The sequence below is a fragment of the Lampetra fluviatilis genome, unplaced genomic scaffold, assembly GCF_964198595.1.
Source record: "Lampetra fluviatilis unplaced genomic scaffold, kcLamFluv1.1 SCAFFOLD_140, whole genome shotgun sequence".
NCBI lineage: Eukaryota > Metazoa > Chordata > Hyperoartia > Petromyzontiformes > Petromyzontidae > Lampetra > Lampetra fluviatilis.
Window position 1 is genome coordinate 177001 of NW_027620713.1, and position 19415 is coordinate 196415.

Below are 19415 nucleotides of genomic sequence, written 5' to 3' on the forward strand. Positions count from 1 at the left end.
CCGCAGGCAACCCGAGGCAACCCGAGGCAACCTCGTTCAACTCGCGGGCAACTTTATTGAACCTCGGGTCGACCCGTGTTGACTTCACTTGGTAACCGCGGTGGGAGGAGAGTGAGAGTGTGAGCGAGTGTGTGTATGAGCGAGTGTGAGTAAGCGAGTGTGTGAGTGTGTGTATGAGCGAGTGTGAATAAGTGTATGAGTGTGTGAGTGAGTGTGGGTATGAGCGAGTGTGAGTAAGTGTATGAGTGTGTGAGTGAGCGAGTGTGAGTAAGCGAGTGTGTAAGCGAGTGTGTGTGAATGAGCGAGTGTGAATAAGTGTACGAGTGTGTGAATGAGCGAGTGTGAGTAAGCGAGTGTGCGAGTGTGTGAATGAGCGAGTGTGAATAAGTGTACGAGTGTGTGAATGAGCGAGTGTGAGTAAGCGAGTGTGTAAGCGAGTGTGTGTGAATGAGCGAGTGTGAATAAGTGTATGAGTGTGTGAGTGAGTGTGGGTATGAGTGAGTGTGTAAGCGAGTGTGTAAGCGAGTGTGTGTATGAGCGAGTGTGAGTAAGCGAGTGTGTAAGCGAGTGTGTGTATGAGTGTGTGTATGAGTGAGTGTGTAAGCGAGTGTGTGAATGAGCGAGTGTGAATAAGTGTATGAGTGTGTGTATGAGCGAGTGTGAGTAAGCGAGTGTGTAAGCGAGTGTGTGAATGAGCGAGTGTGAATAAGTGTATGAGTGTGTGTATGAGCGAGTGTGAGTAAGCGAGTGTGTAAGCGAGTGTGTGTGAATGAGCGAGTGTGAATAAGTGTACGAGTGTGTGAGTGAGTGTGGGTATGAGTGAGTGTGTAAGCGAGTGTGTGTGAGTTTGTGTGTGAGCGTGAGTGTGTGAGAGTGTGAGCAAGTGAGCGAGTGTGAGCGTGAATGAGTGTATGACTGAGTGTACGAGTGAGTGTGTACGAGTGAGTGGTGTATGAGTGAGTGTGAGTGTGAGTGTATGAGTGAGTGTATGAGTGAGTGAGTGTATGAGTGAGTGAGTGAGTGTATGAATGAGCGAGTGTGAATAAGTGTATGAGTGTGTGAATGAGCGAGTGTGTGTAAGCGAGTGTGAGTAAGCGAGTGTGTGTGAATGAGCGAGTGTGAATAAGTGTATGAGTGTGTGTATGAGTGTGTGTATGAGCGAGTGTGAGTAAGCGAGTGTGTGTGAATGAGCGAGTGTGAATAAGTGTACGAGTGTGTGAATGAGCGAGTGTGAGTAAGCGAGTGTGCGAGTGTGTGTATGAGCGAGTGTGAATAAGTGTATGAGTGTGGGTATGAGCGAGTGTGAGTAAGCGAGTGTGTAAGCGAGTGTGTGTGAATGAGCGAGTGTGAATAAGGGTATGAGTGTGTGAATGAGCGAGTGTGAGTAAGCGAGTGTGTGTATGAGCGAGTGTGAATAAGTGTACGAGTGTGTGTATGAGCGAGTGTGAGTAAGCGAGTGTGTGAGCGAGTGTGTGTGAATGAGCGAGTGTGAATAAGTGTATGAGTGTGTGAATGAGTGTGTGTATGAGCGAGTGTGTGAGTGTGTGTATGAGCGAGTGTGAGTAAGCGAGTGTGTAAGCGAGTGTGTGTGAATGAGCGAGTGTGAATAAGGGTATGAGTGTGTGTATGAGTGTGTGTATGAGCGAGTGTGAGTAAGCGAGTGTGTAAGCGAGTGTGTGTGAATGAGCGAGTGTGAGTAAGGGTATGAGTGTGTGAGTGAGTGTGGGTATGAGCGAGTGTGTGAATGAGCGAGTGTGAATAAGTGTATGAGTGTGTGTATGAGCGAGTGTGAATAAGTGTATGAGTGTGTGTATGAGCGAGTGTGAGTAAGCGAGTGTGTAAGCGAGTGTGTGAATGAGCGAGTGTGAATAAGTGTATGAGTGTGTGTATGAGCGAGTGTGAGTAAGCGAGTGTGTAAGCGAGTGTGTGTGAATGAGCGAGTGTGAATAAGGGTATGAGTGTGTGAGTGAGTGTGGGTATGAGTGAGTGTGTAAGCGAGTGTGTGTGAGTTTGTGTGTGAGCGTGAGTGTGTGAGAGTGTGAGAGTGTGAGCAAGTGAGCGAGTGTGAGCGTGAATGAGTGTATGACTGAGTGAGTGAGTGTATGAGTGAGTGTATGAGTGAGTGTATGAGTGAGTGTATGAGTGAGTGAGTGAGTGTATGAGTGAGTGTATGAGTGAGTGTATGAGTGAGTGTATGAGTGAGTGAGTGAGTGTATGAGTGAGTGAGTGTATGAGTGTGTGAGTGAGTGTATGAGTGAGTGTATGAGTGAGTGTATGAGTGAGTGAGTGAGTGTATGAGTGAGTGAGTGAGTGTATGAGTGAGTGAGTGTATGAGTGAGTGAGTGAGTGTATGAGTGAGTGAGTGAGTGTATGAGTGAGTGAGTGAGTGAGTGTATGAGTGAGTGTATGAGTGAGTGAGTGAGTGTATGAGTGAGTGAGTGTATGAGTGTGTGAGTGAGTGTATGAGTGTGTGAGTGAGTGTATGAGTGAGTGAGTGTATGAGTGAGTGTATGAGTGAGTGAGTGTATGAGTGAGTGTATGAGTGAGTGAGTGTATGAGTGAGTGAGTGTATGAGTGTGTGAGTGAGTGTATGAGTGTGTGAGTGAGTGTATGAGTGAGTGAGTGTATGAGTGAGTGAGTGAGTGTATGAGTGAGTGTATGAGTGAGTGAGTGTATGAGTGAGTGTATGAGTGAGTGAGTGTATGAGTGTGTGAGTGAGTGTATGAGTGTGTGAGTGAGTGTATGAGTGAGTGAGTGTATGAGTGAGTGTATGAGTGAGAGTGTATGAGTGTGTGAGTGAGTGTATGAGTGAGTGAGTGAGTGTATGAGTGAGTGAGTGTATGAGTGTGTGAGTGAGTGTATGAGTGTGTGAGTGTATGAGTGTGTGAGTGAGTGTATGAGTGAGTGAGTGAGTGTATGAGTGAGTGAGTGTATGAGTGTGTGAGTGAGTGTATGAGTGAGTGAGTGTATGAGTGTGTGAGTGAGTGTATGAGTGAGTGAGTGAGTGTATGAGTGAGTGAGTGTATGAGTGTGTGAGTGAGTGTATGAGTGAGTGAGTGTATGAGTGAGTGAGTGAGTGTATGAGTGAGTGTATGAATGAGTGAATAAGTGTATGAGTGTATGAGTGAGTGAGTGTATGAGTGAGTAAGTGAATAAGTGTTTGAGTGAGTGTATGCATTGGTCCCCGATTGGCTGTACTCATTCAAAGACAAAGCTCCCCCAGGTAGCCTCTAACAGTGCTGTAGGGGCAAGTGCTGTCAGCAGTAGCAGCGCTGCCTGAAGGCCGCCACTGTGGCCACACACAGAGGGGGTGGGTGACAGCACCACCCACCCACTCACTCAACCACCCACTCACTCAACCACCCACCCACTCAACCACCCACCCACTCAACCACCCACCCACTCAACCACCCACCCACCCACTCAACCACCCACCCACCCACTCAACCACCCACCCACCCACTCAACCACCCACCCACTCAACCACCCACCCACCCACTCAACCACCCACCCACCCACCCACTCAACCACCCACCCACCCACCCACTCAACCACCCACCCACCCACTCAACCACCCACCCACCCACTCAACCACCCACCCACCCACCCACTCAACCACCCACCCACCCACTCAACCACCCACCCACCCACTCACCCACCCACTCAACCACCCACCCACCCACTCACCCAATCACCCACCCACCCACACACTCAACCACCCACCCACCCACCCACTCACCCACTCACCCACACACCCACCCACCCACCCACACACCCACCCACTCAACCAATCACCCACCCACTCACCCACCCACCCACCACCCCTGCTACTGACAGCACTTGTACGTGTGTACGTTCTTGCGTATGTCTTTGTAAATGCGCGTGCGTGTGTACGCGTATGTATGTACACACACACACACGTGTGTATGTGCGCACACACACGCGCGCACAGTGTACGTCAGTGCGCGCGTGTGCGCTACATGCGTGTGCGCTACATGCGTGTGCGTGCGTCAAAACCAACCCCCTCCCCCCCATCTCAAGGCGCCGCCTCCTCGCCAGAGGCCGTCTCCGTTGCGACGGGAGGAGCCGGAGTTTCTCTGGCTTGCTCCGTCGCGCCGGTTGCAGCGGTTGCAGCGGTTGCGGCGGTTGCGGCGGTTGCGGCGGTTGCGGGCGACGATTGCGATGATGGCGATGACGGCGATTTGGGGGATTTCTCCCCCTCATCCCCCTCATCCCCCTCATCCTCCTCCTCTCCCTCCTCCTCCTCCTCCTCCTCCGCCACCTGCAGCTGATGGAGCTTTGCCATCACCTGCAGCGCAATGTCTGCAAGCGCGGGGCAATTAGAATCACTCGGTGAGAAGGTGGGTGAGTGGGTGGGTGGGTGAGTGAGTGGGTGGGTGGGTGAGTGGGTAGGTGAGTGGGTGAGTGGGTGGGTGGGTGAGTGGGTGAGTGAGTGGGTAGGTGAGTGAGTGGGTGAGTGAGTAGGTGAGTGGGTGGGTGAGTGAGTGCGTAGGTGGGTGGGTGAGTGAATGAGTGAGTGGGTGGGTTAGTGAGTGGGTGGGTAGGTGAGTGAGTGGGTAGGTGAGGGAGTGGGTGAGTGAGTGGGTGAGTGGGTGGGTGTGTGGGTGAGTGGGTGGGTGAGTGGGAAGGTAGGTGAGTGGGTGGGTGAGTGGGTGAGTGGGTGAGTGAGTGAGTGGGTGGGTGGGTGGGTGATTGAGTGAGTGGGTGGGTGGGTGGGTGAGTGGGTGAGTGAGTGGGTAGGTGAGTGAGTGGGTGAGTGAGTAGGTGAGTGGGTGGGTGAGTGAGTGCGTAGGTGGGTGGGTGAGTGAATGAGTGAGTGAGTGGGTGGGTTAGTGAGTGGGTGGGTAGGTGAGTGAGTGGGTAGGTGAGGGAGTGGGTGAGTGAGTGGGTGAGTGGGTGGGTGTGTGGGTGAGTGGGTGGGTGAGTGGGAAGGTAGGTGAGTGGGTGGGTGAGTGGGTGAGTGGGTGAGTGAGTGGGTGGGTGGGTGAGTGATTGAGTGAGTGGGTGGGTGGGTGGGTGAGTGGGTGAGTGAGTGGGTAGGTGAGTGAGTGGGTGAGTGAGTAGGTGAGTGGGTGGGTGAGTGAGTGCGTAGGTGGGTGGGTGAGTGAATGAGTGAGTGAGTGGGTGGGTTAGTGAGTGGGTGGGTAGGTGAGTGAGTGGGTAGGTGAGGGAGTGGGTGAGTGAGTGGGTGAGTGGGTGGGTGTGTGGGTGAGTGGGTGGGTGAGTGGGAAGGTAGGTGAGTGGGTGGGTGAGTGGGTGAGTGGGTGAGTGAGTGGGTGGGTGGGTGAGTGATTGAGTGAGTGGGTGGGTGGGTGGGTGAGTGGGTGAGTGAGTGGGTAGGTGAGTGAGTGGGTGAGTGAGTAGGTGAGTGGGTGGGTGAGTGAGTGCGTAGGTGGGTGGGTGAGTGGGTGGGTGAGTGAGTGGGTGAGTGAGTGAGTGGGTGGGTGAGTGAGTGGGTGAGTGGGTGAGTGGGTGGGTGGGTGGGTGAGTGAGTGAGTGGGTGGGTGGGTGGGTAGGTAGGTGAGTGAGTGGGTGGGTGAGTGAGTGTTTGAGTGAGTGGGTGAGTGGGTGGGTGAGTGGGTGGGTAGATGAGTGAGTAGGGGAGTGAGTGGGTGAGTGGGTAGGTGAATGGGTGGGTGAGTAGGCGAGTGAGTGGGTGGGTAGGTGAATGGGTGGGTGAACGGATAGGTGAGTGAGTGAATGGGTAGGTGAGTGGGTAGGTAAGTAGGTGAGTGGGTGGGTGAGTGAGTGGGTGAGTTAGTGAGTGGGTGGGTAGGTGAGTGAGTGGGTACGTAAGTGGGTGAGCGAGTGAGTGGGTAGGTGAGTGGGTGGGTGAGTGGGAAGGTGAGTGAGTGGGTAGTTGAGTGAGAGGGTGGGTGAATAAGCAAATGATTGAGTGTGTGAATTAGTGTTTGGGTGAATGAGTGAGTGGGTGAATGAGTGAGTGAGCGGGTGAGTGAGTGGGTGAATAAGCGAATGAGTGACTGGGCGAGTGAGTGGGTGCATGAGTGGGTGAGAGCGTGAGTAGGTGAATGAGTGGGCGCATTAGTGTATGGGTGAATGAGTGAGTGGGTGAATGAGTGAGTGGGTGAATGAGTGGATGAGTGAGTGGGTGGGTATGTGAGTGGGTGAGTGAGTGGGTGGGCATGTGAGTGGGTGGGTAGGTGAGTGAATGAGTGAGTGGGCGAGTGAATGCATGAGTGGGTGAATGAGTGGTGAACGAGTGGTGAGTGAGTGAGTGTATGAGTGTGTGAGTGAGTGGGTGAATGATTGGGTGAGTGGGTGAATGATTGAGTGTGTGAGTGGGTGAATGAGTGGGTGAATGAGTGAGTGGGTGAATGATTGGGTGAGTGGGTGAATGAGTGAATGATTGAGTGAGTGGGTGAATGAGTGGGTGAATGAATGAGTGAGTGAATGAGTGAGTGGGTGAATGAGTGAGTGAGTGGATGAATGAGTGGGTGAATGAGTGAGTGGGCGAGTGTGTGAGTGAGTGAATGAGTGAGTGGGTGAGTGAGTGAGTGGGTGAATGAGTGGGTGAATGAGTGAGTGGGCGAGTGTGTGAGTGAGTGAGTGGGTGAATGAGTGGGTGAATGAAAGAGTGAATGATTGAGTGAGTGAATGAGTGAGTGGGTGAATGAGTGAGTGGGTGAATGAGTGAGTGGGTGAATGATTGAGTGAGTGAATGAGTGAGTGGGCGAGTGTGTGAGTGAGTGAATGAGTGAGTGGGTGAATGAATGAGTGAATGAATGAGTGGGTGAATGAGTCGGCAGGCTTACCCGAGTGACCGTCATTCTCCTCCTTAAGCATTCTCTGGCACTCCTCAAACTTCAGCTTGAACTTCTGTGCGTCTGTGTTGGGGCGCAACCACAGGAGCGGTGAGCCGGGTAGCCACCCACCCACTCAGCCACTCACCCACCCACTCACTCACCCACTCACTCACCCACCCACCCACTCACTCAGCCACTCACCCACTCGCCCACTCACTCACCCACCCACCCACCCACTCACCCACTCACTCACCCACTCACCCACCCACCCACTCACTCACTCACCCACTCACTCACTCACCCACTCACTCACTCACCCACCCACCCACTCACCCACCCACTCACCCACCCACTCACTCACCCACCCACCCACTCACTCACTCAGCCACTCACTCACCCACTCACTCACCCACTCACTCACTCAGCCACTCACTCACCCACTCACCCACTCACTCACTCACTCACCCACCCACTCACTCACTCACTCACCCACTCACTAACCCACTCACTCACCCACCCACCCACCCACTCACCCACCCACTCACCCACCCACACACCCACCCACACACCAACTCACTCACCCACTCACACACCCACTCACTCACCCACTCACTCACTCACCCACCTACCCACTCACTCACATCACTCACCCACCCACTCACTCAACTACCCACTCACTCGTACACTCACTCACTCACCTACTCACCTACCCACTCACTCACTCACCCACTCACTCACTCAACCACTCACTCACCTACTCACCCACTCACCCACCCACTCACTCACTCACACACTCACACACTCACTCACCCACTCGCCCACTCACCCACCCACCCGCCCACTCACCCACCCACCCACCCACTCACTCACCCACTCACTCACCCACTCACTCACCCACTCACCCACACACTCACCCACCCACTCACTCACTCACTCACCCACCCACCCACCCACTCACTCACCCACTCACTCACTCACTCAGCCACTCACTCACCCACTCACCCACTCACTCACCCACCCACTCACTCACCCACCCACCCACTCACCCACCCACTCACCCACCCACACACTCACCCACTCACTCACCCACTCACTCACCCATTCACTCACTCACCCACCCACTCACTCACTCACCCACTCACTCACTCACCCACTCACTCACTCACCCACTCACTCACTCACCCACCCACCCACTCACCCACCCACTCACCCACCCACACACCCCACTCACACACCCACTCACTCACCCACTCACTCACCCACTCACTCACCCATTCACTCACTCACCCACTCACTCACTCACTCACCCACCTACCCACTCACTCACATCACTCACCCACCCACTCACTCAACTACCCACTCACTCGTACACTCACTCACTCACCCACTCACCTACCCACTCACTCACTCACCCACTCACTCACCCACTCACCCACTCACTCACTTACTCACTCACCCACCTACCCACTCACTCACATCACTCACCCACCCACTCACTCACCCACCTACCCACTCACTCACATCACTCACCCACCCACTCACTCAACTACCCACTCACTCGTACACTCACTCACTCACCCACTCACCTACCCACTCACTCACTCACCCACTCACTCACTCAACCACTCACTCACCTACTCACCCACCTACTCACTCACTCACCCACCCACTCACTCACTCACCCACCTACCCACTCACTCACTCACGTCACTCACCCACCCACTCACTCACTCACCCACCCACTCATACACTCACTCACCCATTCACTCACCCACTCACTCACTCACCCACTCACTCACTCAGCCACTCACTCACCCACTCACCCACTCACCCACTCACCCACCCACTCACTCACTCACTCAGCCACTCACTCACCCACTCACCCACTCACCCACCCACCCACTCACTCACTCACTCACCCACCCACTCACTCACTCACCCACTCACTAACCCACTCACTCACCCACCCACCCACCCACTCACCCACCCACTCACCCACCCACACACCCACCCACACACCCACTCACTCACCCACACCACACACCCACCCACACACCCACTCACTCACCCACCCACTCACTCAACTACCCACTCACTCGTACACTCACTCACTCACCTACTCACCTACCCACTCACTCACTCACCCACTCACTCACTCAACCACTCACTCACCTACTCACCCACTCACCCACCCACTCACTCACTCAGCCACTCACTCACTCACACACTCACTCACCCACTCGCCCACTCACCCACCCACTCACTCACTCACCCACTCACTCACCCACTCACCCACCCACCCACTCACCCACCCACCCACTCACTCACTCACTCACCCACTCACTCACCCACCCACCCACCCACTCACTCACCCACTCACTCACCCACTCACTCACACACTCACCCACCCACTCACTCACTCACCCACCCACCCACTCACTCACTCAGCCACTAACTCACCCACTCACTCACCCACTCACTCACTCACTCAGCCACTCACTCACCCACTCACCCACTCACTCACTCACTCACCCACCCACTCACTCACTCACTCACCCACCCACCCACTCACCCACCCACTCACCCACCCACACACCCACTCACACACCCACTCACTCACCCACTCACACACCCACTCACTCACCCACTCACTCACCCATTCATTCACTCACCCACTCACTCACTCACCCACCTACCCACTCACTCACATCACTCACCCACCCACTCACTCAACTACCCACTCACTCGTACACTCACTCACTCACCCACTCACCTACCCACTCACTCACTCACCCACTCAACCACTCACTCACCTACTCACCCACTCACCCACCTACTCACTCACTCACCCACCCACTCACTCACTTACTCACCCACCTACCCACTCACTCACTCACGTCACTCACCCACCCACTCATACACTCACTCACCCATTCACTCGTACACTCACTCACTCACCCACCCACTCTTACTCACTCAACCACTCACCTAACCACTCTCACTCACCCACTCACCCACTCACTCAACCACTCACTCACTCACCCACTCACCTACCCACTCAACCACTCACCTAACCACTCTCACTCACTCTCAACCACTCACTCACTCACCCACTCACCCACTCACTCACCAAACCACACACTCACCCACTCGTACACACACCCACTCACTCACTCACACATTTACTCACTCACTCACCCACCCCCCCACTCACTCACCCACTCACCTACCCACAAATTCACACACTCACTCACCAACTCGTACACTCACTCACCCCCTCACCAACTCGTACACTCACTCACACACTCACCTACCCACATATTCACCCACTCACTCACTCACCTACCCACACATTCACCCACTCACTCACTCACCTACCCACACATTCACCCACTCACTCACTCACCTACCCACACATTCAACCACTCACTCACTCACCCACTCACCCACTCACTCACCAAACCACACACTCACCCACTCGTACACACACCCACTCACCCACCCACACACCCACTCACACACCCACTCACTCACCCACCCACCCACCCACTCACCCACCCACCCACCCACCCACCCACTCACTCACCCACTCACTCACTCACTCACCCACTCACCCACTCACTCACCCACCCACACACCCACTCACACACCCACTCACACACCCACTCACTCACCCACTCACTCACCCATTCACTCACTCACCCACCTACCCACTCACTCACATCACTCACCCACCCACTCACTCAACTAGCCACTCACTCGTACACTCACTCACCCACTCACCTACCCACTCACTCACTCACTCAACCACTCACTCACCTACTCACCCACTCACCCACCCACTCACTCACCCACCCACCCACTCACTCACTCACCCACCTACCCACTCACTCACTCACGTCACTCACCCACCCACTCACTCACTCACTCACCCACTCACTCACTCACCCACCCACTCATACACTCACTCACCCATTCACTCGTACACTCACCTACCCACTCACTGGCTCATCGACTCACTCACTCACTCACCCACTCACTCACTCACTCACCCACTCACTCGCCCAGTCACCCACCCACTCACTCACCCACCACTCACCAACCCAAACATTAACCTACTCACTCACCAACTCGTACACTCACTCACCCCCTCACCAACTCGTACACTCACTCACACACTCACCCACTCACCTACCCACATATTCACCCACTCACTCACTCACCTACCCACACATTCACCCACTCACTCACTCACTCACCTACCCACACATTCACCCACTCACTCACCAACTCATACACTCACTCACCCCCCCACTCACTCACTCACTCACCTACCCACACATTCACCCACTCACTCACTCACTCACCCACTCACTCACTCAACCACTCACTCACCTACTCACCCACTCACCCACCCACTCACTCACTCAGCCACTCACTCACTCACACACTCACTCACCCACTCGCCCACTCACCCACCCACTCACTCACTCACCCACTCACTCACCCACTCACCCACCCACTCACTCACTCACCCACCCACTCACCCACCCACCCACTCACTCACTCACTCACTCACCCACTCACTCACTCACTCACCCACTCACTCACACATTCACCCACCCACTCACCCACCCACTCACTTACTCACCCACCCACCCACTCACTCACTCAGCCACTCACTCACCCACTCACTCACCCACTCACTCACTCACTCAGCCACTCACTCACCCACTCACTCACCCACTCACTCACTCACTCACCCACTCACTCACTCACCCACTCACTCACTCACCCACCCACCCACTCACCCACCCACTCACCCACCCTCAAACCCACTCACTCACCCACTCACACACCCACCTACCCACTCACTCACATCACTCACCCACCCACTCACTCAACTACCCACTCACTCGTACACTCACTCACTCACCCACCTACCCACTCACTCACTCACGTCACTCACCCACCCACTCACTCACTCACCCACTCACTCACTCACCCACCCACTCATACACTCACTCACCCATTCACTCGTACACTCACCTACCCACTCACTGGCTCATCGACTCACTCACTCACTCACCCACTCACTCACTCACTCACCCACTCACTCGCCCAGTCACCCACCCACTCACTCACCCACCACTCACCAACCCACACATTAACCTACTCACTCACCAACTCGTACACTCACTCACCCCCTCACCAACTCGTACACTCACTCACACACTCACCCACTCACCTACCCACATATTCACCCACTCACTCACTCACCTACCCACACATTCACCCACTCACTCACTCACCTACCCACACATTCACCCACTCACTCACCAACTCATACACTCACTCACCCACTAACTCACCCCCCACTCACTCACTCACCTACCCACACATTCACCCACTCACTCACCAACTCATACACTCACTCACCCCCCCACTCACTCACTCACCTACCCACACATTCACCCACTCACTCACCAACTCATACACTCACTCACCCCCCCACTCACCCACTCACCTACCCACTCACTCACTCACCCCCCCACTCACCTACCCACACATTCACCCACTCACTCACCAACTTGTACACTCACTCACCCACTCACTCACTTCCCCACTCACACACGCACTCACTCCCCCCCCCCCCCCCAAACACTCACCCATTCACTCGCCCACACACCTACCCACACATTCACCCACTCACTCACCAACTCACTCACCCACTCACCTACCCACACACTCACCCCCCCCACTCACCTACCCACACATTCACCCACTCACTCACCAACTTGTACACTCACTCACCCACTAACTCACACACTCACCCACTCACTCAACTACCCACTCACTCACTCACTCAACCACTCACTCACCCAGTCACCCACCCACTCATCTACCCATTTACTCACTCAACCACTCATACACTCACTCCCCTACCCACTCACTCACTCGCCCACTCACCCACTCACCTACCCACACATTCATCCACTCACTCACCAACTCACTCACCCCCCCACTCACACACGCACTCACTCCCCCCCCCCCCACTCACCTACCCACACATTCACCCACCCACTCACTCATCCACCCACTCGGACACTCACTCACCCACTCACTCACTCACTCACCCACCCACTCGGACACTCACCTACCCACTCACCTACCCACACATTCACCCACTCACTCACCAACTCATACACTCACTCACCCCCCACTCACTCACTCACTCACCCACTCACCTACCCACACATTCACCCACTCACTCATCAACTCGTACACTCACCCACTCACTCACTCACTTCCCCACTCACCCACTCACTCACCTACCCACACATTCACCCACTCACTCACCAACTCATACACTCACTCACCCATTCACTCGCCCACTCACCCACACACCTACCCACACATTCACCCACTCACTCACCAACTCACTCACTCACCCACTCACCTACCCACACACTCACCCCCCCACTCACCTACCCACACATTCACCCACTCACTCACCAACTTGTACACTCACTCACCCACTCACTCACTTCCCCACTCACACACGCACTCACTCCCCCCCCCCCACTCACCCATTCACTCGCCCACTCACCCACACACCTACCCACACATTCACCCACTCACTCACCAACTCACTCACTCACCCTCTCACCTACCCACACACTCACCCCCCCACTCACCTACCCACACATTCACCCACTCACTCACCAACTTGTACACTCACTCACCCACTAACTCACACACTCACTCAACTACCCACTCACTCACTCACTCAACCACTCACTCACCCAGTCACCCACCCACTCATCTACCCATTAACTCACTCAACCACTCATACACTCACTCCCCTACCCACTCACTCACTCGCCCACTCACCCACTCACCTACTCACACATTCATCCACTCACTCACCAACTCACTCACCCCCCCACTCACCTACCCACACATTCACCCACTCACTCACCAACTTGTACACTCACTCACCCACTAACTCACACACTCACTCAACTACCCACTCACTCACTCACTCAACCACTCACTCACCCAGTCACCCACCCACTCATCTACCCATTAACTCACTCAACCACTCATACACTCACTCCCCTACCCACTCACTCACTCGCCCACTCACCCACTCACCTACTCACACATTCATCCACTCACTCACCAACTCACTCACCCCCCCACTCACACACGCACTCACTTCCCCCCCCCACTCACCTACCCACACATTCACCCACCCACTCACTCATCCACCCACTCGGACACTCACTCACCCACTCACTCACTCACCCACCCACTCGGACACTCACCTACCCACTCACCTACCCACACATTCACCCACTCACTCACCAACTCATACACTCACTCACCCCCCACTCACTCACTCACCCACTCACCTACCCACACATTCACCCACTCACTCATCAACTCGTACACTCACCCACTCACTCACTTCCCCACTCACCCACTCACTCACCTACCCACACATTCACCCACTCACTCACCAACTCATACACTCACTCACCCATTCACTCGCCCACTCACCCACACACCTACCCACACATTCACCCACTCACTCACCAACTCACTCACTCACTCACCCACTCACCTACCCACACACTCACCCCCCCCACTCACCTACCCACACATTCACCCACTCACTCACCAACTTGTACACTCACTCACCCACTCACTCACTTCCCCACTCACACACGCACTCACTCCCCCCCCCCACTCACCCATTCACTCGCCCACTCACCCACACACCTACCCACACATTCACCCACTCACTCACCAACTCACTCACTCACCCTCTCACCTACCCACACACTCACCCCCCCACTCACTCACTCAACCACTCACCCAGTCACCCACCCACTCATCTACCCATTTACTCACTCAACCACTCATACACTCACTCCCCTACCCACTCACTCGCCCACTCGCCCACTCACCTACCCACACATTCATCCACTCACTCACCAACTCACTCACCACCCCACTCACCTACCCACACATTCACCCACTCACTCACCAACTCATACACTCACTCACCCCCCACTCACTCACTCAACCACTCACCTACCCACACACTCACCCCCCCACTCACCTACCCACACATTCACCCACTCACTCACCAACTTGTACACTCACTCACCCACTCACTCACTTCCCCACTCACACACGCACTCACTCCCCCCCCCCCCCCACTCACTCACCCCATTCACTCGCCCACTTCACCCACACACCTACCCACACATTCACCCACTCACTCACTCACCCACTCACCTACCCACACACTCACCCCCCCACTCACCTACCCACACATTCACCCACTCACTCACCAACTCACTCACTCACCCACTCACCTACCCACACACTCACCCCCCCACTCACCTACCCACTCACTCACTCAACCACTCACTCACCCAGTCACCCACCCACTCATCTACCCATTTACTCACTCAACCACTCATACACTCACTCCCCTACCCACTCACATCGCCCACTCACCCACTCACCTACCCACACATTCATCCACTCACTCACCAACTCACTCACCCCCCCACTCACCTACCCACACATTCACCCACTCACTCACCAACTCATACACTCACTCACCCCCCACTCACTCACTCAACCACTCACCTACCCACACATTCACCCACTCACTCACCAACTCACTCACCCCCCCCACTCACCTACCCACACACTCACCCCCCCCACTCACCTACCCACACATTCACCCACTCACTCACCAACTTGTACACTCACTCACCCACTCACTCACTTCCCCACTCACACACGCACTCACTCCCCCCCCCCCCACTCACTCACCCATTCACTCGCCCACTCACCCACACACCTACCCACACATTCACCCACGCACTCACCAACTCACCCACTCACCTACCCACACATTCATCCACTCACTCACCAACTCACTCCCCTCCCCACTCACCTACCCACTCACTCACTCACCCCCCCCACTCACCTACCCACACATTCACCCACTCACTCACCAACTCGTACACTCACCCACTCACTCACTTCCCCACTCACCCACCTACACACTCACTCACTCACCCACTCACCTACCCACACATTCACCCACTCACTCACCAACTCATACACTCACTCACTCACCCCCCACTCACCCCCCCACTCACCCACTCACTCACCCCCCCCCCCCACTCACTCACTCACCTACCACACATTCACCCACTCACCAACTCGGACACTCACCCACTCACCCTCCCACACATTCACCCACTCACTCACTAACTCGTACACTCACTCACCCACTCACTCACCTACACACTCACTCACCCACTCACCTACCCACACATTCACCCACTCACTCACCAACTCATACACTCACTCACTCCCCACTCACCCCCCCACTCACTCACCCCCCCCCCCCCCCACTCACTCACCTACCACACATTCACCCACTCACCAACTCGGACACTCACCCACTCACTTCCCCACTCACCCTCCCACACATTCACCCACTCACTCACTAACTCGTACACTCACTCACCCACTCGACTCACCTACACACTCACTCACCCACTCACCTACCCACACATTCACCCACTCACTCACCAACTCATACACTCACTCACTCCCCACTCACCCCCCCACTCACCCACTCACTCACCCCCCCCCCCCACTCACTCACTCACCTACCACACATTCACCCACTCATCAACTCGGACACTCACCCACTCACTTCCCCACTCACCCTCCCACACATTCACCCACTCACTCACTAACTCGTACACTCACTCACCCACTCACTCACCTACACACTCACTCACCCACTCACCTACCCACACATTCACCCACTCACTCACCAACTCATACACTCACTCACTCCCCACTCACCCCCCCACTCACCCACTCACTCACCCCCCCCCCCCCCACTCACTCACTCACTCACCTACCACACATTCACCCACTCACCAACTCGGACACTCACCCACTCACTTCCCCACTCACCCTCCCACACATTCACCCACTCACTCACTAACTCGTACACTCACTCACCCACTCACTCACCTACACACTCACTCACCCACTCACCTACCCACACATTCACCCACTCACTAACTCGTACACTCACTCACCCACTCACTCACCTACACACTCACTCACCCACTCACCTACCCACACATTCACCCACTCACTCACCAACTCGTACACTCACACACTCACCCACTCACTCACTTCCCCACTCACCCACCTACACACTCACTCACTCACCCACTCACCTACCCACACATTCACCCACTCACTCACCAACTCATACACTCACTCACTCACCCCCCACTCACCCCCCCACTCACCCACTCACTCACCCCACTCACTCACCCCCCCCCCCACTCACTCACTCACCTACCACACATTCACCCACTCACCAACTCGGACACTCACCCACTCACTTCCCCACTCACCCTCCCACACATTCACCCACTCACTCACTAACTCGTACACTCACTCACCCACTCACTCACCTACACACACACTCACTCACTCACCTACCACACATTCACCCACTCACCAACTCGGACACTCACCCACTCACTTCCCCACTCACCCTCCCACACATTCACCCACTCACTCACTAACTCGTACACTCACTCACCCACTCACTCACCTACACACTCACTCACTCACCCACTCACCTACCCACACATTCACCCACTCACTCACCAACTCATACACTCACTCACTCACCCCCCACTCACCCCCCCACTCACTCACCCCCCCCCCCCCACTCACTCACTCACCTACCACACATTCACCCACTCACCAACTCGGACACTCACCCACTCACTTCCCCACTCACCCTCCCACACATTCACCCACTCACTCACTAACTCGTACACTCACTCACCCACTCACTCACCTACACACTCACTCACCCACTCACCTACCCACACATTCACCCACTCACTCACCAACTCATACACTCACTCACTCACCCCCCACTCACCCCCCCACTCACTCACTCACCCCCCCCCCCCACTCACTCACTCACCTACCACACATTCACCCACTCACCAACTCGGACACTCACCCACTCACTTCCCCACTCACCCTCCCACACATTCACCCACTCACTCACTAACTCGTACACTCACTCACCCACTCACTCACCTACACACACACTCACTCACTCACCTACCCACACACTCACCCACTCACTCACCAACTCGTACACTCACTCACCCACCCTCCCTCCCCCTCCCCCCCACGTACTCTCAGCGTTGAGGAATCTCAGGGCGAGCATCTCGGGCCGCGCCTCGTTGTCCGTGAAGTCGGCGAGAGTGCTCCAAACCCAAGCACGGTCACTCCCCACGTTCGGCTTCAGCTCCATCAGCGGCGTGACTACGGCAAGAGGAGTCAGGGCAGAGGAGTCAGGGCGGAGGAGTCAGGGTGGAGGAGTCACTCACTCACACTCACCCACCCACTCACCCACCCACCCACTCACCTACACCACACATTCACCCACTCACTCACCCACTCACTCACCAACTCACCCACCCACCCACCCACTCACCCACCCACTCACCCACCCACTCACCCACCCACTCACCCCCCCACTCACCCCCCCCACTCACCCCCCCACTCACCCCCCCACTCACCCACTCACCTACCCACACATTCACCCACTCACTCACCAACTCACCCACTCACCCACCCACTCACCCACCCACTCACCCCCCCACTCACCCACTCACCTACCCACACATTCACCCACTCACTCACCAACTCACCCACTCACCCACCCACTCACCCCCCCACTCACCCCCCCACTCACCCCCCCACTCACCCCCTCACCTACCCACACATTCACCCACTCACTCACCAACTCGTACACCCCCCCCACTCACCCACTCACCTACCCACACATTCACCCACTCACTCACCAACTCACTCACCCACTCATTCACCCAGGGTAGGGGTGTCAGGGCAGAGGAATCAGACGGAATCTCTCTCCAGCGAATCAGACGGAATCTCTCTCCAGCGAGCCAGCGAACCAGTGAGTCAGACGGAATCTCTCTGCAGCGAGCCAGCGAACCAGTGAGTCAGACGGAATCTCTCTGCAGCGAGCCAGCGAACCAGTGAGTCAGACGGAATCTCTCTCCAGCGAGCCAGCGAACCAGTGAGTCAGACGGAATCTCTCTGCAGCGAGCCAGCGAACCAGTGAGTCAGACGGAATCTCTCTCCAGCGAGCCAGCGAACCAGTGAGTCAGACGGAATCTCTCTCCAGCGAACCAGTGAGTCAGACGGAATCTCTCTGCAGCGAGCCAGCCAACCAGTGAGTCAGACGGAATCTCTCTCCAGCGAGCCAGCGATCCGTGCGTGCGTGCGCTCACTGTAGTGGTTGGCGCAGATCTTGAGGGTCTTGTCCCGCCGCATGAGCAGGCGTACGGTACGACGCTGCTTGTGCTGCAGCAGCTTCACGTCGCCCGTGCCTCGCTCCTTCCACTCGCCCGGCTCCGACTCGCTGGCGTAGCGGAACAGCTTGGCTCGCCTGGACACGCGGAGACACGCGGAGACACGCGGAGACACACGGAGACACACAGAGACACA

General features: G+C 55.7%; 1 protein-coding gene across 1 annotated transcript in view; it reads right to left on the reverse strand.

Annotated features, from left to right (window-relative positions):
• Nucleotides 1-3824: 3824 nt before the first annotated feature.
• RANBP1 (RAN binding protein 1) overlaps nt 3825-19415 on the reverse strand; it is a 29152-nt gene continuing 13561 nt past the window's right edge. Inside the window, exons 3-6 of the mRNA XM_078884819.1 lie at nt 19199-19356; nt 18078-18206; nt 6798-6869; nt 3825-4323 (exon numbers count right to left, since the gene is read on the reverse strand). Coding sequence (XP_078740945.1) covers nt 4037-4323; nt 6798-6869; nt 18078-18206; nt 19199-19356 — 646 coding nt within the window. The 3' untranslated portion in view covers nt 3825-4036. The remainder of the gene's footprint in view (nt 4324-6797; nt 6870-18077; nt 18207-19198; nt 19357-19415) is intronic.